This window comes from Anabrus simplex, chromosome 9 (assembly GCF_040414725.1).
Source record: "Anabrus simplex isolate iqAnaSimp1 chromosome 9, ASM4041472v1, whole genome shotgun sequence".
Taxonomy (NCBI): Eukaryota; Metazoa; Arthropoda; class Insecta; order Orthoptera; family Tettigoniidae; genus Anabrus; species Anabrus simplex.
The window spans coordinates 17,868,595-17,896,050 of NC_090273.1; the positions used below are offsets into that span (position 1 = coordinate 17,868,595).

The 27,456-nt window shown below is 37.7% G+C and overlaps 2 protein-coding genes across 2 annotated transcripts in view; one reads left to right on the plus strand and one right to left on the minus strand.

Annotated features, from left to right (window-relative positions):
* Alg7 (Alg7 dolichyl-phosphate N-acetylglucosaminephosphotransferase) overlaps positions 1 to 27,456 on the plus strand; it is a 52,475-nt gene that overhangs the window by 4,257 nt on the left and 20,762 nt on the right. Inside the window, exon 4 of the mRNA XM_067153859.2 lies at positions 2,187 to 2,418. Within this exon, the coding sequence (XP_067009960.2) occupies positions 2,187 to 2,418 (232 nt within the window). The remainder of the gene's footprint in view (positions 1 to 2,186; positions 2,419 to 27,456) is intronic.
* Mgat3 (beta-1,4-mannosyl-glycoprotein 4-beta-N-acetylglucosaminyltransferase) lies at positions 17,566 to 26,412 on the minus strand. Its single transcript, XM_068229226.1, has one exon. The coding sequence runs from the start codon at positions 26,039 to 26,041 to the stop codon at positions 24,686 to 24,688; it is 1,356 nt and encodes a 451-aa protein (XP_068085327.1). The 5' UTR covers positions 26,042 to 26,412; the 3' UTR covers positions 17,566 to 24,685.

Here is a 27,456-nt window from a genome sequence, read left to right on the forward strand (position 1 = left end):
TCCAATCCCTAACTCCCCTTCTTATGAACGAATATTTGCCCCAATTTGCCCCTTTGAATTCCAACTTGATTTTCATATTGTGATCTTTCCTGCTTTTAAAGTCACCACTCAAACTTATTCATCTACTGATGTCATTCCACGCCATCTCTCCACTGATAGTTCGGAACATACCACTTAATTCAACAATGATACAAAAGTTTATTGAGATCCACCTATTCAATACACATTGCGTTCTTAAAAATTAGGATTTACATCTTGTCATCTAATTTAACAGGACATGTTTCGCCCATTGTATGGGCATCATCAGCCGTAATCTCATGTCTGAAAGATAAAGAACAGGATGCTGATTACTCTAGTCAAAGTGTTACAAAAGAAATATGTGTTATAAAAATGAGGAAAACTTGTTGTAAGTTCCCAAAATACAATTTACACAATTAAAACATGTATAAAAATATGTACGAGAAAAATGAGTAATGTGCAACTTCCATTGAAATCCTTAAAACATTTTTAAAATAGCCAAACTGTTCTTATTTTCGTAAATGATAAGAAAGTCTATGGCTAAAATTATGGCCTTGAGGTACAAAATCAAAATGAATGAAATCTGGTTAAAGGCAACGAAATTTGAAGTCGTAGAATGGTTACAATGATCCCTAAGTGGCTTAATCATTTAAAAAAGACTAAAATATTTTTGTAGAAAGTTTATAGTAGGCCTATTATCATAGAATGTGCAGCTGTGTGATGTACATTTCAATACGCACCGGTCATGAGATTTGTAACCTGTACATACCACTTAATCGAGCAGCTCGCCTCCTTTCTCCCAAGTCTTCTCAGCCCAAACTTTGCAACATTTTTGTAACGCTACTCTTTTGTCAGAAATCACCCAGAACAAATTTAGCTGCTTTTCTTTGGTTTTTTTCCAGTTCTTGAATCAAGTAATCCTAGTGAGGGTCCCATACACTGGAACCATACTCTAGTTGAGGTCCTATCAGACACTTATATGCCCTCTCCTTTACATCCTTACTACAACCCCTAAATATCCTCATAACCATTTGCAGAGATCTATACCCTTTATTTACAATCATATTTATGTGATTACCCCAATGAAGATCTTTCCTTATACTAACACCTAGGTACTTACAATGATCCCCAAAAGGAACTTTCTCCCCATCAGCGCAGTAATTAAAACTGAGAGGACTTTTCCTATTTGTGAAACTCACAACCTGATTTTTAACCCTGTTTATCATCATACCATTGCCCGATGTTCATCTCACAACGTTATCAAGGTCATTTTGCAGTTGCCCACAATCTTGTAACTTATTTATTACCCTGCACAGAATAACATCATCTGCAAAAATCCTTATCTCTGATTCCACTTCTTTACACATATCATTGGTATAGTCCGGCTCCATGGCTAAATGGTTAGAGTGCTGGCCTTTGGTCACAGGGGTCCCGGGATCTATTCCCGGCAGGGTCGGGAATTTTAACCATCATTGGTTAATTTCCCTCATCACGACATGCAGGTCGCCTACTGGCGTCAAATCAAAAGATCTGCACCTGGCGAGCCGAACCCGTCCTGGGATCTCCTGGCACTAAAAAGCCATACGCCATTTCATTTCATTGGTATATATAAGAAAACATAAAGGTCCAATAATACTGCCTTGAGGTATTCCCCTCTTAATTATATAGTATTTACAGTCAGTCCGAGGGTGCACAAACTCCTGTGACTATTAAAGACAGTTAAGTTCATTGGATGTAGTATCCAATTATTATTTTTTTAACAACTCCTTGGTTCAAGTTTCCAGAAGAAAAGAAATAATTTTTATTTGAGAAAAAAATTGTTGGTTTTGGATTTTAGTATAAATTTCTCATTTTGAGTAAATTTCTGATTTAACTAATTTTCAAAACCAATTAAAAAGTGGTTTACAAGTCGTGAAAATACAAAAGTACAACCCTTTAAAAGCATTTCATATAACACTGTTGCCAAAAGTTGCCATCCCTAATTGATATTCATTGAATGCCAAAATGTTGTCCCTGATGAACAAGGGATGTTACCAGATTCATATGATCATTGCTTTACCAGAGGGCTGAAGTGTTGACTGGCTGGCAGCAAATTAGTGAACATTTTGAAACTGAAAATTCGTGCACCTTTAACTCAAGTAGGCTACCCTTTTTCTATTTGTCTTCAGGACTTCTGTACTATGTGTACATGGGGATGTTGGCTGTTTTCTGTACAAATGCAATAAATATCCTGGCTGGCGTAAATGGTCTTGAAGCTGGCCAGTCGGTGATCATCGCCATTTCTATCTCGCTCTTCAACTTGTTTGAGCTGACTGGAGATGCATGGAAGGCTCACAAGTTTTCGCTTTACTTCATGTTGCCTTACATCGCTACAACCATGGCACTGCTCAAATACAACTGGTAAGTTACTATTCTGATAGCTGTGGTAGATGTATATTTGTTGAAACCCACAGTAAATGCTGCTTAACCTGTTGGCGAATGCACCAGAAGACAGTCAATAGAGTGAGCACGGCATTTGTTGTTTTAGGCTAGTACTGAGAACTTAAGTGACGTCACTTAAGTGACGTAATATGATATCTGGCAGTGTTTTTTGGAAAATTTTAATTTATTTTTTTGTTTCTTACAAATTGTTTTATGTCACACTGACACAGACAGGTCTTATGGTGATAATGGGATAGAAAAGGCCTAGGAGGGGGAAGGAAGCGGTCCTGCCCTTAATTAAGGTACAGCCCCAGCATTTGCCTGGTGTGAAAATGGAAACCTATGGAAAACCATCTTCAGGGCTGCCGACAGTGGGGTTCGAACCCACTATCTACTGGATACTGGCCGCACTTAAGCGACTGCAGCTGTCAAGCTCGGTACTTTTTTAGTTATTTGAATAGTGTTGCTGCACAAATCCTAGTTCTGTATGGTGGTGATTTCTGACTGGAATGCGTATGCTCTCTAGAGTGTACTGTAAGAGTTTGGCACTCTGTTAGCCTATAGGTTACAGCCTAGTGTTACGATTGCCGCTGATGTGGATAGTTGTTCGTGCTCTTTGTAGCTGTAAACATTTTTAGTTTTTGTAAATATAACTGTGAATGTATTTTCGACAACTGCATGAGAAACACTTCACTGCTAAAAACAACAGAAGGAATGTTGCACGCCCGATTGGAGGTGGGACACAAGATCCGTTAGACCTTGAAGGTCGCCATTTTATGAGTCCACTCCCACAAAGTGAATCAAAGAAGCGTAAATTTCTCAGGGCAATGCTACTTATGCAAACACACTACCCAATCAGGACAGAAGAAGAAGGAAACAAGCTACAAGTGTTCTACTTGTAAGGTGTATCGTTGCTTTGAATAGTACCATACATTTTTAAAAAAGGTGTTGAAGTGACAGTGTTTTCTCGATCCAAAATGTGTTTTCACGTCTTTCAACGTTGTAATAAATAAGTTTATTGTTTTTTTGTTTTTTTTTTTAATTTCTTACTCCCCAGAGGATGTTTACCGGTCCAGTACGTACTCGGATGCGGCCGTCATTATTGCACGGCATATGGCGTGCACATTCATCAAAAGGTTAAGGAACAAACAAGTATCAAACAGAGAGAGAGGAGCTCAATGACAGGTTAGTATGGCAAGAGGGAGCAATAACATTCCTTCCATCTTCCTGTCTCTCTATAATAATGTGACCGAGCTCGATAGCTGCAGTTGCTTAAGTGCGGCCAGTATCCAGTATTCGGGAGATAGTGGGTTCGAACCCCACTGTCAGCAGCCCTGAAGATGGTTTTCCGTGGTTTCCCATTTTCACACCAGGCAAATGCTGGGGCTGTACCTTAATTAAGGCCACGGCCGTTTCCTTCCCAGTCCTAGCCCTTTCCTGTCCCATCGTCGCCGTAAGACCTATCTGTGTCGGTGCGACGTAAAGCGAATAGCAAAAAAAAAAAAAATTTTAAATGTGACTTTCTTTGACACTTGTTTTGTTTCGTTTCAATCTTTAGATTATCCCATTGAGATCCTTTCCTCCTTTTGTGTTTGTCTAGTCTTTGTAAAAGTTGACACTGTGCAACCCAAAGTTTGTAACATTATAAGGAAGTGGAAATTATGCAAATCTTACTTGGAATTGCTTTTAGAGGTGAGATGTGTTCATTGTGATGTCTACTGTAGGAACCCACCATCTGGCCTCCAGAATAATTTACTTTTATAACATAATAAAGAGCAGTACCCACCATTGTCCATTGTTAAATTAGCTACTTGCAGTCCTGTTGGCCAGTGTGAAAAGAACGTGATGTCTTTGCCATCAACGATGATAATTAGGTCGTATTAACAACCCCGGCTGAATAAAAGCACAAATAAAAACACCATGTAAAGGACACAATGTGAGATACACAACTGCAATAACTTTACATGAAACTTACCTTAATGCAGTGGCGGATACAGGGCTGCGGCAGCCTTAAGGGATTCATGCACCCTCGTGTCTAGGGGAGGGAGCTCTTAAATAGGAATTCGCCTGTCACCTTAGGTGAAATAGACAACACTGCTATCGCCCTTCAGACTGGTCGAGACCTTAAAGCCGCTTTGCGGTCCTCCTTGCCGTGGTCACAGTTTTGTCACTAATCTTAGTTCCCAACTAAACAGGTTGGCACCATTGTTAACCAATCCAGCACATACTCACGTCCTCAGCGATAAGGCTGTGAGAGGTAAACAAACAACAGTCATTCCGTGCGCATCTGACTGTAGTGAGTCTTGGGTAGCACAGCGTCAACTATTGATTTTGTAGTCTTTTAGCACCTGTATTCATCTTTATCTGATGTTTCTTCCCTTTCCTATGTTTATCCAGTTTTCTTCTTATCCTACACTTCCCACATTAAGACTGAAGATCTGTCCCTTATGAGTGTTTATAGCCCCCCTACTGATGAATTTGGGAAGCAGAAGCGAGCTCATCGGGCACCGGGAAGAGAAAGATATAAAAAGCCTGGCTGATGAGCAAAGAGCTCATCTATAAGATTAAAAAAAGTGTATGAAGATGTGGAAATTGTCATTGTCCTTCGGTGTTTTCATGTTGCCCTTGTCTCCTCTTTCTGAGGCTCCGTTTTTGACAGTGGCCACTCAGAGGGTTTATCCCTTTACATTCCTATCACTCTATGAATGGCTCTATAAGGAAACTGATAATGCACAAGAAGAGTATCCACCAACTGCTAACAATTCCAGAGAAAGGCGTCTTGAAAAGATCTGTAAACTATCGAGTAGAATGAAACTTCTGAAGACAAATGTTTTGTATTGATGATGTCAGCCTGTAAAATCTAAGGAGGTTCAGCATCAGTCAGAAATGCATCATATGGCCTGCTTTATGTGATAGATTCAAGTCTTGTGAATAGAATTCATTGCGAAAATTCTATAAATTGCCAAGGTTCAAAAATGTATAACCACAACGGAGGTGTAAGATTAAAGGCAAATAAATGCTCTTCCGGATTTCAGTATATTTTCCGTTACATTTCTCACGCTTCCTTTATCATCAGTTTAATTTTTATCTTTGTTCGCAGCTGTTGCGGCAGCAGGCCACTAGTATAATTGTATTTTTGAAAGAAGAAATAGAGAAAAATGTCTATTTCAAACTACAAGTTTTGATGCAGTAACCAACAGAGATAATAGACACAGGGGACTTAACAATATGCTGTTCCGTACATACAAGCGGTGAATACTGGTGTTAATGCTGATTAGCAGATACAGGGCCTCCGGATCCCAAGATAGCGGGTTCAAACCCGGCAGAGGTAGTCGAATTTTTGAAGGGCGGAAAAAAGTCCATTCGACACTCCATGTCGTACGATGTCGGCATGTAAAAGATCTCTGGTGATACATTTGGTATTTACCCGACAAAATTAATTAAATCTCAGCCATAGACGCCCAAGAGAGATCCGGTTTACTCTGTCTGCCATCTAGCGGACCTAGAGTAAAACGGAACGTCGAAATTGACAAGCAGACAGCCAGATGGCGTCAAATCGTAATGTCTGCACACGGTAGCTGAGGCCATACGATTATTATTATTATTATTATTATTATTATTAGCAGATACAGAAGTTTTGCCATTGTGAAAAATGTTAGTTATGGTAGTATTGCTCTGAAACGTCAATATTTTGAGTTCCCTGTGGGAATTGAAATCTTTATCATCTGATGGCTTAGCAGGCATCGATTTTTATAAGAGAGACCAAGTCTCTCATAGTGCATTGGCACTGCCTAAAGCTCCAAGTAGCCTGTGCAGTGGTCGCCACCACATGCACTAGTCATGCTTCTTGGTAGGTGTGCTGATCAGTAGCGGTTCGTGACATTTTACTCTGGCAGGGCTGTGCCGCCATCTCTTCCCCCTCCCCAATCAGTCCAGTTTTCACTGACCAGCACCACGATTCTTTTAGAATAATAATCCGATGACACATGTTGAATAGAAATCTGCTTGCACTACAACATTAATTAATTAATTAACTACACTACAATGGCATGTATGTACACACGCTAACAAGCTAACAGCTAATGCTATGCCGACTACTACTGCCCTGTACTGTTTCACATATCACAAATCCCAAGTGATAATAATGGCATTCATCGAAATAAATAAACAGTGTACTTCCGAATTTCTCTCCCCTTGCTCAAATTGCAAAGCATGAAAACGTATTTAACATTTTGACACCCTACAAATAGCACCATAATGTTATGGTTACATTTTGAATCTTTATTGTAGCTTCTTTGTAGAACTGAATTGTTTAGTCAGTATAATGGAATTCATCCAGACCCGGTCAACAGCTGGAAACTGCAGATGATGATGATGATGATGAATGGAATTCATGGTTGTGTAAATTGTTTTGGAATTAATCTCTAACAACAGTTAATGTAAGACATGAGGGAAAAAGCCTAGGTTCATTGTAAAGTGGTTGGCAACGTTGCTGAGGACTCCGCTGTTCAGCGCTTACACCCGCCTGCACTCTTCCTTCCTTTGACAAATCCGTACTGTCCTTCCAGGCTCATCCCGCACCCTGCACATTTGCTGACTTCGGGGACCTCCTGAGGGCTCTCCTGCCACAGTCCGAGCGCCTCAAGACTAAAGAGAAAATATTGTGTTTGCAGGACAGCAGCCACGGAATGAAAGCCTTTGCCATTTCCTTCAAAATAGGAAAACAAAATCTTTACAGCCGAAATAATAAAGATAACATTGTTAACTGAATAGCACACCACATCGGTTTGACTTCGCTACATTTGTCCGTCTCTTTATGTAATCAGTTACAAAAGTGAAATAACATTCAGTGTTTCCGAAAAGGCGGCGGGCCAGCACCCAAAAGTTCTTTATGCACAAATCGCCACTGCAGCGCATAAGCCCAAATTGGCACACTGGGGCAAAACACTGGCAACCAAGAATGGATTAGCTGGAAATGTAGAATTTCCAACAATGAACCAATTATATTAGAAGCATCAGTTCTTATGTGAAGAAACTCCTCACCTATGCGAGTGCCAGGAATGGTTTGTCTTTCATAGCAGCATATTATGGTGAATTGCTGCAAGTGATCACAAAACTTGTGGCTGCATTGAACATTGTTGAAGAAACTGTGAACTTTATTGAAAATGTTCCAGTGAAGTAGGAAGTACTGTCAGTGAAAAGTGGTTTGTCTGAAAATCTAGATTTACAAAAACTGAGGTAGATTTGCCAAGATTTGAAAGCTGATATCTCAATAGACATAGATATAAGTCTATTCATATTAAATTCCTTTAAATTTGCTCACATAGAGTGATCTTTCTCTACAATGAAATTAATTCTATCTGATAGGAGGCAGAATTAAAGTACCCAGAATTTGAGGAAACCTTTGTGGTGATGTTCAGTAATTTAAATTAATCTATTTTATTTGAAAGGACATGGTGATTGACCACTAGACTTTGCGGAATCATCTTTCAGTAAATGATATATTATTTTAAGTTGCATTTTTAAAGTGTTAGTGCCTATTTGGATGGTCTATCTGGTTTTTTGCCTAGCACCTGGGCTCTAGTAATAACAACCACCCCCTCCTATGCCCTCAGCTATAGTACTCGGCACGTAAAGCTGTACACTAAAAGGCAAATATCGCCGCCCTATTCTCTTTTTTTTAATGGCTCATCGCCGCTGTCAACTTGACTAGTTACATATTGAAATCACGAGACACTACCATGAACAAACTAACTTCAGTATCAATAATAGAGGTTCACTTACCCATGTAAATGATAAACCAAGATATTCATAATTAAGTCGGTTTTTAAGCTCAATGACAAATTAAGAAACAGACACTCTCTCTCATCATCACTCAGTGTAATGTTATGTATTTCTGCCTTTATTTTGATATACGCAATACTACAACCCTATTCTTCCCTGGAGTGTATCACATTGAATGTAGCTGCGGAGCTTGTTATGTAGGTGAGACAAAACGTCTGATCTCCACCCGCCTAAAAGAACATATCCGTCACACCAAGAACCAAAACACAGATATTTCAGCAGTAGCCAAGCATTCCTACGAAACTAGGCACGGAATATCATTTGACAAGACCAAGATCCTAGCAGCTATCCCTTGGAATCTGGAAAGGAAAATCCGCGAGGCTATCGAAATCAAGAAACATCCGAATAACATAAATTTAGAAGAAGGATACAAAATCAGTAATTCTTGGATGCCCATCATTCATAGTTTAAGACATACAGACCACAACATAAACACACGGGCCGCAACCCCATTACATAACAGCGCGGGCAAGCCCCCACTACCTGGCTGTGACATAAACTTTCCAGAAGCCTCGCGAGACAGCCAGGGCTTACGTCAGCCAGATAGGCTAGGATATAAAAGGCCAAGATCAAGGCCACTCTAGTAGTGTAATTTCTGCCTGGGAGACTGATTACCTCGGATCGAGTAGGGGTATTTCAGTCGCCTTGACAAAGAATACTGCAATGTATTCGAAACGTCGGCAAACTGTACGTGATATGCGTACAAGTACAACACGGTTCAACCTGGAAAATAAATTAAATAATTGAATTCAAAATGTTCAGATTTCCTATGTTTTCACTTTCTTGAGGCAGCTCCTCTCTTTCATAATTCCTTTTTGATATTCCGTAGTCAACTGTCATTCTCTTCTGGCCTCAGCAGTCCACCTGAATCTGCAGCAGCATAATGCCTTGACATGTGCTCTGTTAAGAACTTCCGTGAAAACAACAACAACAAAAAAGTTTAGGATATTAACTCTTTCACTCCGGTTGACTGCTATAGCAGTCGTGCTGGAGCCGTGTCTCATAGCCACTCGACTGCTGTGGAAGTTCGGCCGTGGAGGTCTCTCCTGGCTGTCTTGGGAGTCTATAGTAACCATTTCGAAGACGAAAGCAATGTGTCCAGTACGCTACTCACTTTGTGCCTAGTTGCTCCCCTGTGCTGACGTGCTTGCGCTTCTTGATTTAGCTTTCAATCGCTTTGAAATTGTGAAAGGTCTGATGATGGAGGAAAGATATACTGTGGGGGAAGCTCTTGCCATGATATTGGGTAGTGACTTTGAAGAAGACAACTGTGATAGTGATTTGTCATCTGATTCTGGTGACGGAATGACTTTAATCAGGTTTACTACTCCAATTACCACTTGGTCGTCTAAAAGGTTGGCCTACTTTGATGAATCGACTGAAGATGAAGATAGTAGGGATGACGATTAGACGCCTAAACCACTGAGTCGAAAACTAAATTGAATCTGAAGAAACTTAAATTTGACGCAGCTAATTCCAGATTGAAAAGTTTAGTGGACAATCTTAAGTTTCTTTCAGCTTTTATCACAACTATCATAACTCTTCTGTGGGAAGAGGATGAAAAGTGCTAAAAATACTTTATGCTCAACAATGCTGAAATATAAATATTATATGCCAGAAAACTGAATCTTAATGAGGCTCATTATAGTTCAACTTTCATTATGATAGGTACAGGTTCTCCACCAATCAGATTTCCGATTTTCATTATGATACAGGTTCTCCACCAATCAGAGTTCATATTTTCTTTATGATACAGGTTCTCCACCAATCAGAGTTCAGATTTTTCATTATGATACAACTGTTTGACCAGTTAGATAAGGATAGCATCACACCTGCGCTCAACGTACTAAGTTTCGCACTTGTTTCCAAAATCAAACATGTCAGACACACATATTAACATCAATGCACCTTCTACTTCCAAAATTCCACAACCACACGGCATATTCTCGCAAATTCACTTTACCAACTGTACAATAAACAGTTTGTATTTGAAATAAAGCTAGGTTATGATAACCTTCTATCAAAGCTTTGAAAACATATGACATTGTCAAGATCTCTGACACACTCAATAACCCAGCGCATGTGCTCTGCGCTCTGTTCAGTAAACTCAACTGTCAAGCGGCATCTCGACAGAAATTCATAAATATTTAAAAAATAGAATTATAATTATCGTCGAGCATAAACAGTTGCATAATGTACTATTTAAACTCTGCCTGTCCTCTCCTCACGTCATGAGCTGACTGCGAGCTGGAGAGGGGAGTGAGACAAGTATCCCATACAGCGGGCTCGGTGAACCATGCACTGTTCGCATCCAGAGGGTCACGCCACCATACTCGCTACGCCGGAGTGAAAGGGTTAAGAGGAAAATGAAGTAGGAAATGAAAATAACAGAACACAGTTGTATTAATAAATCATTTAATAAACAACTTATTGAATATAGGAACAAATTTCAAGAATGAACCATAACACACAACAAGTGCAAGAACAGTTTTGAAGAGAGGTAGTTCATATTGAGGAAGTAGGTAGGTTACATCCTATGAAAAGAATACTATCAAATTATATAACAGTTACATGACTATACTTCCATAATGTCCCTCTCAGGTTTGCAGGAGTTAATAGTGCAGTGCAGGCTATTTAATGTGAAGACTTAAACCACAGGTACTTGGATAATACGTATAGCATTTTGAGGAATTCTATATTAACAAAAGGATACAATTTTTTTGGAAGATTACATGGTGCAGTAAACATTTGGCACTTTTCAGTCCAGTACATAGAGAAACTTAAATGTAACGTACACTTGTTCAACAGAATTAAACAACCTAAAAATATGAATCTTATGGAAAGCTGGATGAGAATTATTTTTTATATAGTTTTAAGTGTTGCAAAATTACTTTTTTAAGTGAGATAGCCCAAGACAGAAAATTACTTGCCTTTCTACGCCAGATGGTTTATTAATTGAATACCTACTATGTTTTAAGAGACTTAACATATAGTTCTTATCCTGCGGTAGCAAGAAGTCACAGATTTCAACATATTCATTACAGGTATTGAACCATCGTCTGATGCCATAACTAAATGGTTAGCATGCTGGCTTCTGGTCCAAGGGGTATTGAGTTCAATTCCCAGTTGGATGCTGTATTCAACATTAGAATCTCACCTTAGGTAGGGCTGCATCCTCACAGATGTGCAGGTCACCTATGGGGTGTCTACTCAAAAGACTAGCACCAGAGTTCTCTGGAGGCCACCCATTATTGTAATAACACTATCAAGAACTTGCTACCAATGAATGTTCTGAAGATGGTTGGCAACGTAGCAGTATAAGAGTTATTACAGGCATAGCCTACAACAAGAATCGTCATCGACATTATCACAACAAGATCGAAACCCTTCCTCACATCTTAGGTCACTGCACGCACATTGAAACTCTTAAAGCATTCCATTCTCATCAAAATCTTGAAAAGATTCTGGCGTGGTTGTCCCCGAATAAGTTCACGGCACCTCCACTACTGGCAACACTCGTCAAATGGACGTCATTGTCTTCTATAAAAAAACATATATATAATCAACAATCCAACTGTCAGATTCGAGACTGATGCTTCACAGGCAGTAGAAGTCGGCAAAGCCGTATATTCCCTCCTATCAAAATAAATATGGCCTCAAGACGTTGAACTTTTGGGATTTATGGTTGGAGCCAGCGGCAAGATTATGTCACTTCGTCGACTTTTACAACAGGCTCAGAATCAAGGAAGATGTCATCTACACCGTTGCCCTCAGACACTAAAGGGATCAATCAGGATACTGAAACATCATCTACATACATTCTAGTGCTGCAATTCACAAATCTCTATAATTTTACTTTTTTTTGTTCAAAACTGCTGGAGGCTTTTAATTTAGAAATCTGTTGTAGCAGCCTATTCTAGACCTTTGTGGTCACCTGTAATTTCTGGTAGAATAATTCACTTAAGAAAACACACATAATTACCATTCTCATAAATTCTGACTTGAAAAGCTTATAGGTGTTGATAATGACTGCTTAAAGGTTCCTTTATATTGTCCATTTTCTGTACTGTATTTGCACCACTTACACATTCCATTCCCAAAATCTGATACACAACGAATAGACTGGGGTCGGATACAGCGCAGGATAGGTCCTCCTAAAAACACAGATCTTTGTATGGAAACATATTTTTATTAAGAGGGGCGGATCTATACTCTTCAAATAACAATAAAAGCTCACCTGGACCCAAATTTAATTAAATGAACAACACATGAATAAACTATGGAAACCCTTAACATTTTGAAATAATGAAACTTGAAATTTAACTTCTTGAATAAATAAAAAACTGTTCAAATATAATGATATCCCTTGAATACATTGTCAACAGTACACGTACACAGGCATTAACAACCCTTGAACACACGTGTATCCTCATGAAAATCTTAAGTCTTCACAAGACCAAAATACGAAAGTGCTAGGATATCAAGAAAACTGAAATACAAATCAGTAATTTAGTTACACAGTACCAACATAAATTAAAATGCACAAATAACTCAACTTCAGCAGGGCAAAATGATACAAAATTACATGTTTAAATAAATCTACTATACATACACTATACATTTAGCCAGTGTCCAACTTAAATTGAAGGAAAAATCCCTAAACTATTAGCAGCTTATGACACACATCTTCCCCATCCGTAGTTCAGATGCTAATTTCCCAAGGTCAAGTTGGCTAGCCTGCAACCTGCACTTACAAGCGGGGCTGCGGAGGAGGGAACCAAACTCTCCACGAGTCCCATAATACATTTGTAAAAAAAAAAAAAAAAAATTGTTGGTTGACATTAGTTGCTATGTGGGTAACTACAGTATAGCAGCAACACAAGCCATTCTCTTCTATGTGTTCAGTTAGATACAACATCAGATACCAAGCTCGATAACTGCAGTCGCTTAATTGTGGCCAGTGTCCAGTATTCGGGAGATAGTGGGTTCGAACCCCACTGTCGGCAGCCCTGAAGATGGTTTTCCGTGGTTTCCCATTTTCACACCAGGCAATTAAGGCCACAGCCGTTTCCTTCCAACTTCTAGGTTTTCCCTATCGCATCGTCATCATAAGACCTATCTGTGTCGGTGCGACATAAAGCCACTAGCAAAAAAAAAAAAAAAAACCATCAGATAAGGTATTAAATCAGTTCCACAGGGAAAATAGTTGTTCAGTAAAACTGAAATGTCTCCTATATATACACCATATAACAACACATCAGTATTTGTCTATTGTATATCAGCTCTATTGAAAGTATAGAGAAAACTGAGACAAAACTAGTAAGTATCTAGATGGGATAAGAAGGATGAAACAGAAGAGCTGTTCACATTAAGCAAGAAGTAGTGCTGTACTAAGTTTAGACTTTTCCCTCAGATTGAAGCTCAAAAGTAAAGTAATGTCCAAAGAAGTTTAGAGTACTTTTTCTTTTTTTTTAAATTATGGTTCTGTGATGTTTCTGTTGCCAAACTTTAAATGGCATAATATAAAGATGAACCAATAGCATTTATAACGAGTGTGTGTGAATAAGGCTATAAATTACACAGAACCATAGTTGTGAAGGAGCTTCTGAGACACCTGTTTACACAGAAGAGATACGTTACATGTTGGAACAACACTTGTGTTCATCTCACCTGTTCAAACATCTACTCACTCAGATATACCATATTATTGGGTAATTTAAAATAATGAATTGAAGGTGTGCATTTTGATACCTATGCTTAATAGTTTATATGAGGTGTGAATATAAAGGGCGAACTCAACAAATGCATGTTTTGAGGTAAAAAGCATTTGAAATTATTTCATTCAAGCAAACTCAACAACAACAAAAAAGGACTTGAATGTAATGTACTTTTTCAGATAAAGATGTGTATTCAGAAAAGGTATTCCTGCATTGTAGATTTTAAAATATTTTCAAGGCCTGAATATCTCTAATGAAGAAATTAGGGAGTTACAGCACATTTTCTCCAGCCAAATCTTCTTCTATTACAAAAAATCAAATGCCACTTATTTGTAAGACAAGTATAAAACCAACCAATGCTCAAACGGTAAATGCATCTAAAAAACTTATATGTCTTTCGAGATGGTTCAAGATTTGAAATACCTTGGTGTGAAAATAACAGTGTAGCTGGGAAGAAAAAGAATAATCAGAATAACAGATGCCAGCAGGTGTTACTTTTCCATTAAAAAAAACTATTACCTTCTAAATCATTGTTTGTGAAATTCAGGATATACAATAGTTATCCAACCAATGCTACTCTGTAGCTTTGAAAATTGAGTCTTAACCAAACGAAGTTGTCGGTCACTCGTTATACTTGAAATTAAATTTCTCAGGAAAATCTTAGGACTTCTAAAGGAGTACAACACCTAAAAACTACATAGCAATCAGAACATACAAATGACCTACAGTGACCCTGATATAACTGCAATAATCCAGAGCTGAAGAATGGGATGGTTTGGACACAGGTTACAAAACGATGACCTACCACACCAAGCCTTCAATGGACAGCCAGGTAGAAGAGACCTCTGGGTAGATTGAGACTCTAGTGGAAAGATCAAGTCGCACAAGATCTTTTGGATATCAGTGGAGATGAGGAACAAGTTAGGGGCCGAAGAAAATGGTGAATGCTTGTGGACACAGCTAAAAAACTTTATTTTAAATGGCTATAGTTGTAATTTGTAGTCAGTCATGTTATCGTTATAAGTCATTACCAAAGGGAAAGGGTGAGTGTACTCGGAAATGCACAGACGCTTACATAAACAAGGAGGGGAGATGTTAAGTTCACCCTTTGTACTCATAGCTACATTTGCTCAAAATCTTTGCTCAGTTTTTTTCAATGCTTATTATCAAATCAAAAGAAAAGCAGTGTAAATTCACTGACTCTGTCTCAGTGGGTTATAGTTTTCATTCAATGTAGAGGTCGCCCTTTATCGTTGTAGCACAATTATTTTAGTGCTCAAACAGCAAATCACAGCATTCATATCTTGAGTTATAAGTGTGTTCTCAGGTGCTTGCCATTTTGGTGGAAAGGAACTAGCTAGAATGGGTTTGTATTTCAAGAATATTAAACGTATCCAACTCTATCTGCTAAGATAACATCATAGCACAAAAGTCACTTCTTAAACTTATTGGAATTCTCATATAGCTTTCCATGTTACTTAAACACTTATATACAGAACATATAGAAAATACTTCTTAGAAATTGAAATGAGTGGAAATAATTCTCAGTTTTCCTTGCATAACAAATACATGTTAACGTAGAATACATTTTTTCAGAGGACCTGCTTGGTGAAAAGCGACACACTGATGTGTAATTAACAGCCATATAGCACATCTGTGTACTCTTCCGTGGTCATAGTTATAAACAACTGTTAAGTATAACTTCAGGGTGTAAACTTATTTATACACTGCTCAAAAGAGAAATTTGATCATGTCTTTTGATGTTCCTCATTATATTGTACGAATGCATAGTGAGATGGGGAGTGGACTATTATGGAAATAACATGTCCTGTTTTACATAACAGAGGGCTCCACTGTCATCTGGATGTTTGGGAAGCGCCAGTATTAGCTACAAGTGCCTTAAATCAAAGGTTGGTCTGTGTGTAGTGTACTGTTTACAAGTCACGCTGATCGTATGGACCGAAGTAGGCAATGGAGGAAACGGTTGTCATTCATGCACTTACAATGCTTCTAAAAGGGAACTTGCAGGATTATGTTGCCAGAATGCTAGGAGCTCATAATACAATTTGGTATATGTGAAATTGTTTCTAAGAGACTGGAAGTGTTAACTGGTGCCCTAGCATGGCTGCCAAAGGAAAATAACCTTAAAGCATCTACAAGCTCTCCAATATTTCCTAGTTACAGCAAAGCACTACAGGTGGACCTATAGCAGACTTCTGGAGTACGAGTTAGTGACCAAACAGTGAGAAACAGACTTTGAGGGGCCATCTTAAGATCCTGACGACTCGCTCGAGTACCTGCACTGGACAGACAACATTGTGGCAGGAGGAGATCATTTGCATTAGTAGCTACAACACTGGCATCCTGTGCTGTTCTCAGATGATATCATTCACATGATCATCTGCAAGTCTGGAGAAAACCTAGGGAGTGATTTCATCCTGACAACTGTACAATCTACTGTTGCTTATGAAGGTGGATCTGTTATGGTGTAGGCAGGCATAAGTCTTTGCATGAAAACCAGTCTCCTGATCATTCACAGTGAATCCTTAACTGCTCGATGGTACATTGGCGAGATCTTGGTGCCACATGTGATTCCTCATGTGTGGCAACTTGGAGAAAACACGGTATTTATGCATGATAATGCTGGAGCCCATGATGCCAACTTTGTTCGGTGATTCATGCATTTCTCCTTATTAAGAAGCTTAATTATCAGTAACCATTTTAGTGTATGATCAGGAACCACTTTGTTTAGGACACGTTTGCAATGATGTCTTGTATTGAGTGTCCAATTTCATTTCATTATGTACACATATCATAGGGGTATGGACATACAAATTTCCTTTTTGAGCTGTGTATATTACATGTTATGTTTATCTATTTAACCCTTTTAGGACCAGCCATATTTTAACAGGCGGTATGGTGAAAAACAACTAAGGCCTATTATGAAATTCCCCATTATCCAGGACATAAATACGTAGTAACTAAAATATTGATAAGATTTTCTTCCACAACATTGAGAAAACCATGTCCTTTTTTCTTTTCTTTTTTTTTAATATGAAAAGAAAAACATATTGTGAATATGAAAAAGATTTCAGAACAGAATTAAGTTTATTCCATCGATGAAATATCACCAGGGGGTTGTTTTAGTTAGTGGAGCCTCTGACTATATATCGCCAGTAGTGTGAACACTGGCAATATATTATCAGTTGGTCCTATAAGGGTTGAACACTGTTAGTGGGAATAATAATCTGTTAGAATACAATAGTAATAATTATAAACACCTCATAAATATTATTATTAAAACAATAATGTCCAAGCTTAATTTCTTTGGTAGTTGATGCTTGGATCAAGTGCAGGTTCCTCCGAAAAGGATTGAGTGATGTCGTATAATAAAAATAAAATACCATAAATAAAATGTTTCATTTACATGTTTGTGTTATTTCATTGTTATAAAAAGAGTATTCTACATGGTGTTTACAGAAACTGTTTATTTTTTTTTAAATTATCATTTTTCTGAAGACTAACCTTCAGAGTTTACAAGCCTCATTATTATTTCCCAGGAAAATCCATTTCTCTGTTCACTTTCTTAAAGAGAGTCTTTACAGTCTAGGATTTTAATGTATCACAGAAAAGAAGTAGGCTAACAACTCAGTACAAATATTAATATATAATAAATACTGTCGTATAGAACAGCATGTTTGCATTGTATAATAGTCATAGTAGGTTATTACTTGTATAAATACGCAGTCAGAAAACGTGATCACAAATTGATCTGGTGGTACAAAATGTGTGTCCCTTAACAAGATTGAGTCCAGTTTCTTTTATTAATGTTGTATTTTTGATATCAAGCTGCTAGCTGAAAGCATTCGATTCTTCATAAGTTAGAGAATGTTAAGAGCAACAAAGTAGCACACTAACTGGGCTAGCTATCATAGCACTGCCCATATTCAGCAGGGATTTTATTAATTAGACTAAATGCATTTACTCAGAATTTAGTTGTGGACTATAAGCCTTTTGCACAAGCAGTTTCTTGATAGATTAATTAAACAGTAAAACCTTGATTATCCATTGTAATCTAAGGGAAGGGAGAAATGGATAATCAGCGATAGAGATGGATAATCCGTTCATCTCATTCTTACTGTATTTTTATGTTCTGTTACAGCCATCAGTAACTTTCTTCTGAACTTTACAACAGCTTTTTTTTTTTTTCCTTTATGTCTGATATCTATTCTAATTCTCTGGAATAAAATAATGACTGGAGTGTCATCTTTTTGCTCCATAAATTGCATGAAGGTTCCTATTGATTCAAGTTTAATTTGTAGAAGAATACCAGATCAAGGTACAATTTCTTCTTCCTCCCGATAGTCATCACTGTCACTTTTTATTTCATGCTCAGGAGATGCCAATTCTCTTTCAATGTCCCACATTTCGTGTTTTCTGTATTAACTTATTTTGAAGACATTGCATCACAGAAGAAATGTATGTTTAAAGTGAGAACTTAAACTACAATGACTATTGTTAATGATATGCATCTTTGTGATTGACTTTTTAAAACTTTTGTAAAAGTTTGGTGATAGCAACCAATAAGGCTCCTATTCACCCAACAGGGGAGCATACCATGTGTTTCAAATGGCAACTGTAACTTCACACAGAATCACTTCTTGGATGCTTTATATCTCATCTTTATAAGAGATGCAGCTTTATTATAATTTAGCAGGTACATAGAATTTTAATTGGAATGATCGATTATTTAAAAATTGGAAAGATCGTTGGATAGTATGAGGATTGATAATCGATGGGTGGATAATCAAGGTTCTGCTGTGTTTGAAAAAATACTAAGAATCTTACTGATTGACTGTAATTCTAAAATCCTGTCAGACAGACCCTGCGTGATGATCATTAGAGGTGTGATTGATTGTACATTGGAAAAATATAACTTTACATGGGGAAGACGAATCTCACTCTGACTGCCATAACATTATACATGCATGAAACTGATCTATTTCAAATAAATATCTCATACTGAAGTTAGAGAATTATTTTTAAAAGACAAAACTTCTTTAATTTCTCAAAGAATTCTCCCAAAGGTAAAAGGAAATTATATAGAAACAGTATCCTGCCTATGCTCTTATTAATCGTGAAGAGACACCCTATTTGAACTTAATAGGTAACCTGAATTCTGAAATAATGAGTAATTGTAATATTTTCATTTAAGCTGCCTTAAAGTTGCTAAAAAATATATAAAATAATGTGGTTTTTATAAATCAGCAATACATAACTTTCCTGAAATCTAGAAATAATCACACCTCCAAGTACCAGCAAATATACTCTAAAGTTATTCAGAAAGACTAACTTCAATTTTGTGAGAGAGTAGAACTATTATGGCACTGCAGTTGGAGTAGCAAAAAACTGAACAGCTTGACTCGGGAGCTGTGTTAATAATGCCTCCACCCCTCACTAGAATTTCCAGTCAATACAAACGGCATCATCAATTTGCAAATCTGTATTTTCAGCAATAGTTAAACAAAGTGAAATTTTTGTACAAAGTATTACTTTGTCAACACTTCCTAACTATGAAGAAATATTGTTGGGATACGAAACAAATACGTCCGACAAGATCTTAAAATATATATTCCAGAAATATCCCAGTACAGCAGATTTTCTACAGAGACTTTTACTGTTGTAAGAAATCTCTTACAGATTGCAGTTCTGTTAAGTGGTTACTCACCTGAAGAGAAGTAAATTATTCCTAGACGTAATTCCTTATTTAAATGGCTACTGAGTTGCAGCCCCACTTGATCCAAACTTTAAGAGAGTTTTTCCACTTTAAACTTTATAACATTTTCACCTTAAATTACAGCTTGAACAGAAAGATATAATAGACTAATCATAATAGAAAACTATTCCATTTCCACACACAATAGACTTCTGGGTTTATCCCATGTTAAACAAAACAATCGGCCTAAAAATCATAATATTTCTGAATGTTTCCTCTGAAGAAACCTTAACTCTAAATGATTTCTCTAAGTAACATGTTTCGTTATATTAATTTGATTGAAAAACTGGAAGTTAGAGACAGAAGAATTCTCAGAAAGATTCTAGACTCAGTACTGGAAGATGGGGAATATAGGAGATGTCACAATTCAGAAGCTCTGCTTCCGGATAGAGGGGCCTGCTAACTTCCAGCAAAAGGAGGGTAGCTTTCTATGGTCATGTGGCAAGATTGTCTCTCAACGCACTATTCAATAACCTGTTCACCTTCTGGCGAAACAGGTAAGTCTGTACTCGTACAACTGGCTGACGAAGACTGAGAAAGGCGTAAGAGAACTGGGGCTGGCAGATTTGCAAAACAGACAGACCGTGAGATAATCCTTGGTTTTCAGAAGAAAGGTAACTCCTGGTCAGAGGAAAAATGCCTGATGTAAGAGGAGACTAAAAGAGGCCCCAAGGGCTCTTAGGGAGCGTGGGTTGGCGACCACAGGACCCTTAGCTGAGTCCTGGCATTGCTTCCACTTGTGTCAGGCTTCTCACTTTCATCTATCCTATCCAACCTCCCTTAATCAACTCTCATTCTTTTCCGACCCTGGCGGTATTAGAGCATTCGAGGCCTAGGGAGTCTTTCATTTTCACACCCTTCGTGACACTCTTTTTTTTTTTTTTTTTTTTACCAATACCTTAATTTTTTGAAGTGTTGGACCTCTTCCATTTTTTCTCTCTGATTAGTGTGATATAGAGTATGGTTGCCTAGTTGTACTTCCTCTTAAAACACCTCCACCACATCAGAGGAAAGAAAGGAGCTACACCAGAAGAAGATAGGATATACTGGGCAAAGATCAAAGCCCAACAGTTGAATGAGCATTGACCCAAGAATGCCCATTCAAAAGACAAAGAAGAAGAAGAAGAAGAAGAATGGATTTCACAATTTAAACAAAAAAAGAAACTCAAGTTCTAGGTTGTATATACAAAGTTATTTTCAACTGAATTGCTTGAGAGGCCTTGAGATGGTTGAGCAACAGGGAGAATCACATGATTGGCTGATGGTTGATCCCTCAGTTCCCTCAGAGTTTCCAGGTTCAAATGGAGTTGGCTTGTATCTACAGTACCTGTGAGAGTAGAAGGCCAGCAAAATGCAGACATGCTTTTTGTAATGAATCTGAGTATAGGAATTTCTTGCACACATGTTGCAAGTTTTCACAGGGCAGGTACATGGTAAGCCAATCAGTCTTTTTGAAATCCTTTATTGGAAGAATCTACCATGCCTGAGTACTTACTGTTGGGCATGTACAAGGAACACCATATACACAGAAATGCTGTTACAGAACGACAACCACCTTGGCTGCTTTGCTGAAGAAGTCTTATTAAATTGGTTTCTCACTTAATTGAAATATGTTAAAAGCATTCTTAATAAAGTGGGGCAATTCCCCCCAGCCACTTGTTTAAATGTAAAATTAGCAGTTAACATGATAATGCTTTGAACAAAGATCATAACTGGCTAGAGTTTGTCACTATGCCTGAATAAATTCAGGACATTACTTGTGACTAGTTACCAAAATGTCTTCTTATCAATTTATCAGTGAGTTACTTATCATTAAATTTGGTGTTAATCTAATATAAATGTAGAATATTTTACTTCTCTCTTCAATGAGAAATATGTTAAATCTAGCATTTTGGTAAAATAAACATTTTTAAACAATCATTAGCAGCACAACGAGCTAACAACAAAGCTGTATCTATCTCCATCTTGCAAAAATAATTGTTATAAAATATTTTCCAAGTTAGGCAATATTTAAAAAAAGAAATTGATACAACTTTGTAAATTGAACAACATACGATAATGGAACTTAAAAGCACATTCTCCAATAAAAGCTTCTAATTTGCATACTATCTTACCTCTAATCAAATCTTCTATGCATTGATTTCTTTCATATCCTTGTTACCAAGAAAGGAAGCACCAAACCAGCTCAGGATTGGGTCAGGGCATCAGGGACTTATAATCACTACATGCAGAAGTTAATTCTAAACTAGGTAGAGTCGTTGGATGGGAGTAGCTTTAATCTGAGCCCTGCCCTCACCCAGATATGTTGCAGTTCCATATCACAAGCGTAGGACCATTCTCATATCACAGACATAAATGATTAATGCATTGATAAATGGCTGACTTATCCCTGAGAAAGCTTTTCATTTTCTTTACAAAATATACTCATTCTTGGTTAAACCTGAAATCTGAATTACAGTTTCTTAGCAACATTACTACCAAATCCTGCTTCTCGGTGCCCTGTCGCTGGAGCATGCTGCAGCCTCCTTGCTCCTTACATGCTCTTTACTACTACTGGGTTACTTGGTCCCTGCCGTTCTAGGTGTGTGTACCTATTAATTTATCATCATTGGTTTATTTACATCATATGGGGGTTAGACTTTCTTTACGTGTATGTGTATTAATTGATCACCATGGGTTTCTTTACAACATAAGGGGTGTGAGAGAAGAGAGTGTGTGCTTTTTAGGATTGTTTATCGTGTTGCAATTTTGGGGTGAGCCAGAAATGAACCTGCCAACTTGGGCTCAGAAAGCCAGCACCTGAACCGTCTGAGCCACTCAGCCTTGGCGTTCATTTATTTAGAAAATTATAATGTCCTTAGAGCAAACATTTGTGAAAGGCTAGTATTTAAAGTTCTTGGATAAGAAGTTTGAAAATTTTAAATGTTACAACGCAAGTGAGTAAAACAGGATGGTCTAATTTAGAAATCATACTGGAACAATGAAGTGTACTACAGTATAACCTTTACTGTGAGCAGCTAAAGAAGCATATTGGAAGTACTGGAATGCAATTTGAAGAAAGTATTAATAGTACTAAGTGCTGTATATGGTACCAGTAAAAGTGAACCAAGAGAACAAGCTTGGAAGGTTTTTAATGTTTAACTGTATACTTGCAAGTATTCAAAATGTTCTGTCTAATACAGTCTTTATTCATGTTGTGTATACTCTGAAATCAGGCCAAATGAAGGAGTATATTAAGGGATCAATATTTGGATTATTAGTCCCGTAACTTCCCTGTGTGACTCATTGCCGGAATGGTCAGCATTGAGGCCTTTGTTTTGGATGGTCCCAGGTTCAATTCCTGGTTTGGGCCAGGGATTTTAATCACGTCTGATTAATTCATCTGGCTTGGGGACCGGATGTTTGTGTTTGTCCCAACCTCTTCATATTCAGACAACACACTACACTACCAACTACCACAGAAACACACAATATTGTAATGATTAGGCCTACGTCCCTCTATGTAGGGTTGGCATGAGGAAGGTTAATTGGCAGTAAAACAGGACTGAATTCACATGCGCGACACATACCCTACCCACGATGCCACAGATGTGGGAAAAGCGGCAGAAGTAGTAGTTCATTGTGCTGCAATTATTGAATTCTGGGAATGATGCCATATTTTATAAATTTCAGCCAGTGGCAGTAGTGGTTGGTGTAACTGAAAAATGTCACACGGTGTATGATATTCTCTTATAAAAGTAAATATATTTCAAGGGACAGGTTGGTGGGTCCTTCGCCTTGGCAATGAACACATCACACTCTTATTACGAGTAACTTAATAGGAGGTAGCATTCATAGTATTCATGTTTTGAAATAATATTATTGCTTGGGTGCCGGGAAGCAAGTTTTATCTATTTACTTCCCGTATACTTAGAAAAACAAAAAACCTTGCTGTTGGCCGGACATTTACTACTGAAAATCAAAAAGGCCAGCATAAACATAGTCAGGCTGCATGATGTATGCAGGATGAATGAGATGAAAACCATATAATTCTAAGAGATGCATTCATTCTTTGAATTACATTTTAAAAAGCTGTTTATATGCTGCAATATTTATTTTACTGGATACATCATCTATTGATGATAATAATTTAACTCTGCAGAGTCTGAATTTTAAGAAAAAACAAAATAATTTTATTCCTAACACCCTGAGTGCCATAGAAGACACTGGTGACTATTTTTCGATTTCCTGTTAGGCCACGGCGGACACAGGTGTCCGCTTACACAGTGTAAAAGTAAACTTTCGGCCCACAGAGCAAAACTAAAAAATGAAACAAAAAATTGGTACTGAACGTGTTAATAATAGACCCATGGTGCTAATGAGAATAGAAGTGCAGCTGTTACTTACCCAAAATATGATTGCTGTTGGGCAATGTGGTGCTAGTGTTTGTTTAACGCAGTTGATGGAAAACGGTGGGGTGAGTAACAGTCATGACAGTGGACCAAGTACATTCATCACGAAAGCCTTGCATTACCGATAGGGCAAGATGAATTTTTGAGTGCTACAAATGCAGAAACAATACATACTAAACTACATAACGAACTTGACAATAAATATAAAACCACTGTATCACCAAGGACTGACCTATCGACTAATTGAGCAGTCATAGATGTAGCTTGCTACTGAACCTGGCGATAAAACACTGAATTTAAACTAGCTGTAGTTACTAGCTGGCCAAGTGCAGTCATATTTTAAATAGGCATACCTGCATTTGTATTCTTTAATATGGAAGAAAATTTGTTCTGATAACAATGACCTCATTTTTCCTACCCACAGTTTATAGTAAACAACAGTCATCGGTAAAGAAAAAAATGTCTCAGGAATAAGTCATACCAAAGTACTAGTTTTACACAGCTTAAAAATGCATCTGTTAATTATAATCCAATTTCATGTAGAAATTGGTAAGAAGAAAATCATACTTCCATGTATTATTGAGCACATATTCAGGAGCAAAATAAGAGTCTCTATACTGAGATTTACGTGCTAGTTCAGTTGTGCTGTCTAACCACAAACCTGCCCCAATTAAGTCCTCAATGTATGATGGATCTATCTTCCTGTTTTTTATCTTGTCCCAGTTTACAGGACTCCGTGAATTAGGCATCTCTTGAAGTGTTAGAACTATGTCTTTAGGGTCAAGACACCAACTGCAGCACCATCCTCCGTAGTGATTGAGGTCTCCTACAACTAAACCGTATGTCAAGGTTTCCTCGCCATCCGTCACTGGGTCGGTTCGGAGTTTGGCAATGTTGTTATGATAGGCATCGTCCAGCAGTTGCACCTTCCATGCTCCAGGAGATGTGATGGTCTTCTTCGGGTGTTGCCAAAAGAACCCATATACCGTCCATTTAAGCCTGAAGGCTACAGGTTGAGGCCAACCATTATAGAGTTTAAAAAACAGCAAAGCTTTGATGTTAGGTATTTCATAAGCATTCACCATGATGAGGATGTCATCAGATTGGAGATTTTTGATAACCTGTCTACCTTTGTGCCACATATGTTGTCTCAAGTTTTGTAGGTGGGAATTTTTGTCACTGTCATATGATGTGAGAGGAACATAGAGAATTTTGTGCTGCATTTCCTTTAAGAACCCTTTTTGAAGTTTATTGAGGAAGTATTGTGATTTTGGTTTACCAGTCTCAGTGTAATTTGACTCACCTATAATGAAAAGATCTACTATACTAGAAAGTTCATGTATCATGATTTCAGCCATCATTATTTCTAAATTAATGACTGAAAAAGCAAGGACCAAGTGCCTTGGCTGTCGTCTTTTTCTAGGAAATATCTTCTGCCTCGAAGCTATAAAAGCCCGCCATATAACCTCAGGCTGACCACAGTCTCGTCCATGCCAACCCTGTTTACACGCACATTTGATATCTGTAGCAAACCCATCCTCTGTTCTCTTCATGTATTCTAAGTCTGTTCCCAACACAAAACAGTCTGTACCGTTCACAGAATTAAAATAACTTCTGTCATCACTTTTTAAAATGATACTCTGTTCTCCCATTAAATAACCTAATGTTTGCATTGCTTGAGAAGATTCAGTCTTTGTTTTTGGTACAAATTTAACAGGGAACACATTATTGCTCATATCCGATGAAAGTTCTGGTGCATTTGTGGAGTACTCGTATGAGGAAGGTGCCATTAGAAGATAGAAAACTACTAACAACACTTGAACCAACAGCAACATCCATAAGAGAAATAATTTGACATCCAGTTTGTAATACATCAGTAAAAGTTAGTGTACTTATACTTTAGGTGACAAATTACTATCCTATAAATTTATTACTGTTAAGCACTGGTTCATTATAGAGTCGTTGTTTGCAACGATTTATTCATTTTATTCATTGCACGATATTTAATTAACTCGATTATATTAAATCTTGAAGGCAACGTTTGGCGATCATTTGACATGATCCTTGATGGACTGAGATTGAGAATTAGGTTATGTACCAAACGTGAGTGATTTATTTCCAAATTTATTAGAAGAACTATTAGATTCATTGAGTGATTCGTTCCCGAAAATCGGGTGTGTATTTTTAAAGAAGATTTTTTAGATATACACTCAAATCGCGACAAGGAATTGCACTGCTGTCACGCGATACCACACTTGGCCCCAGTTCAGTCTCACATCTGCTCGGCTCTGATTTGTGTATTACGCATGCGTTACTCAAGGACAACACCCCGGCGCTGAATGAAGTAATCACTTTTTTTTAAACCAGGCCTTTCGTTTCCCGCTATGGATTGATTACTGTTTTTTTTTTTTTTTTTTCCTTTTTGCTCTATCGTATGATGACTGCACACTTCGAATACTCTTTCTTTCAGGTGTGGGCAATTTTCTCGGTGCGAATATATTTTAAGTTTGGAATTGCTAATTTGTCGCAAGTTTTACCTGTGTTACGTATTTTTCCGTGAACTGTGTTGGATGAGATCATAGATATATTTTAAATTTTAATCAAATCGTACCGATACCAGTACGCTCAGTCTTTCCTTTGGATTTAAGAAAAGGAAGGGCGAGGAGGTACTGTACACCGCAACTGAAGTATATACTAATGTCTAATACTAAACATTTGGTAGGTGCGGTCATTCACCCCGTACCAGCCCCATTCAGGACCTTATACCTAGTATTGATATTGAGCGTATCGGAGCAAAAAAAAAAAAAGCTTAAAATAAATAGAAATTTTAAAATGTTAACCTTATCTATACATTACAGTCTGAACATAAAATAAAATAACTTTTATTCCGGGAAGATGGGACATGGAGCTAATTTAACATAGTGCGCTCGCTATACACGTGTCTTGGCTATAGGACAAGGAAACTGGTGAGAACTGAGAATTGATAATACTTGATTTCCTTTATCTCGGCGCCGTCTTCCTCGGTACCGGTGTCACTGGCCTTTTCTTTTAATTGATCAATGAATTGATCGACGCTGCAAAAATATCATTTTCAAAACGACGACGTCTATAAAAGTATCCTTTACCGCTCTCCGAATCGACTTCATGTTTATTTTCCTTTGGCTAATAGCCAATTTTAGCCCTTCTTTCAGTCAGACTCCCCATTTGAAGTTGAGATGTCATAGGCCTACATTTGCCATAGAAACTAAGATAATATGCTTACAATATACACTCATGTCCATAAAAACCA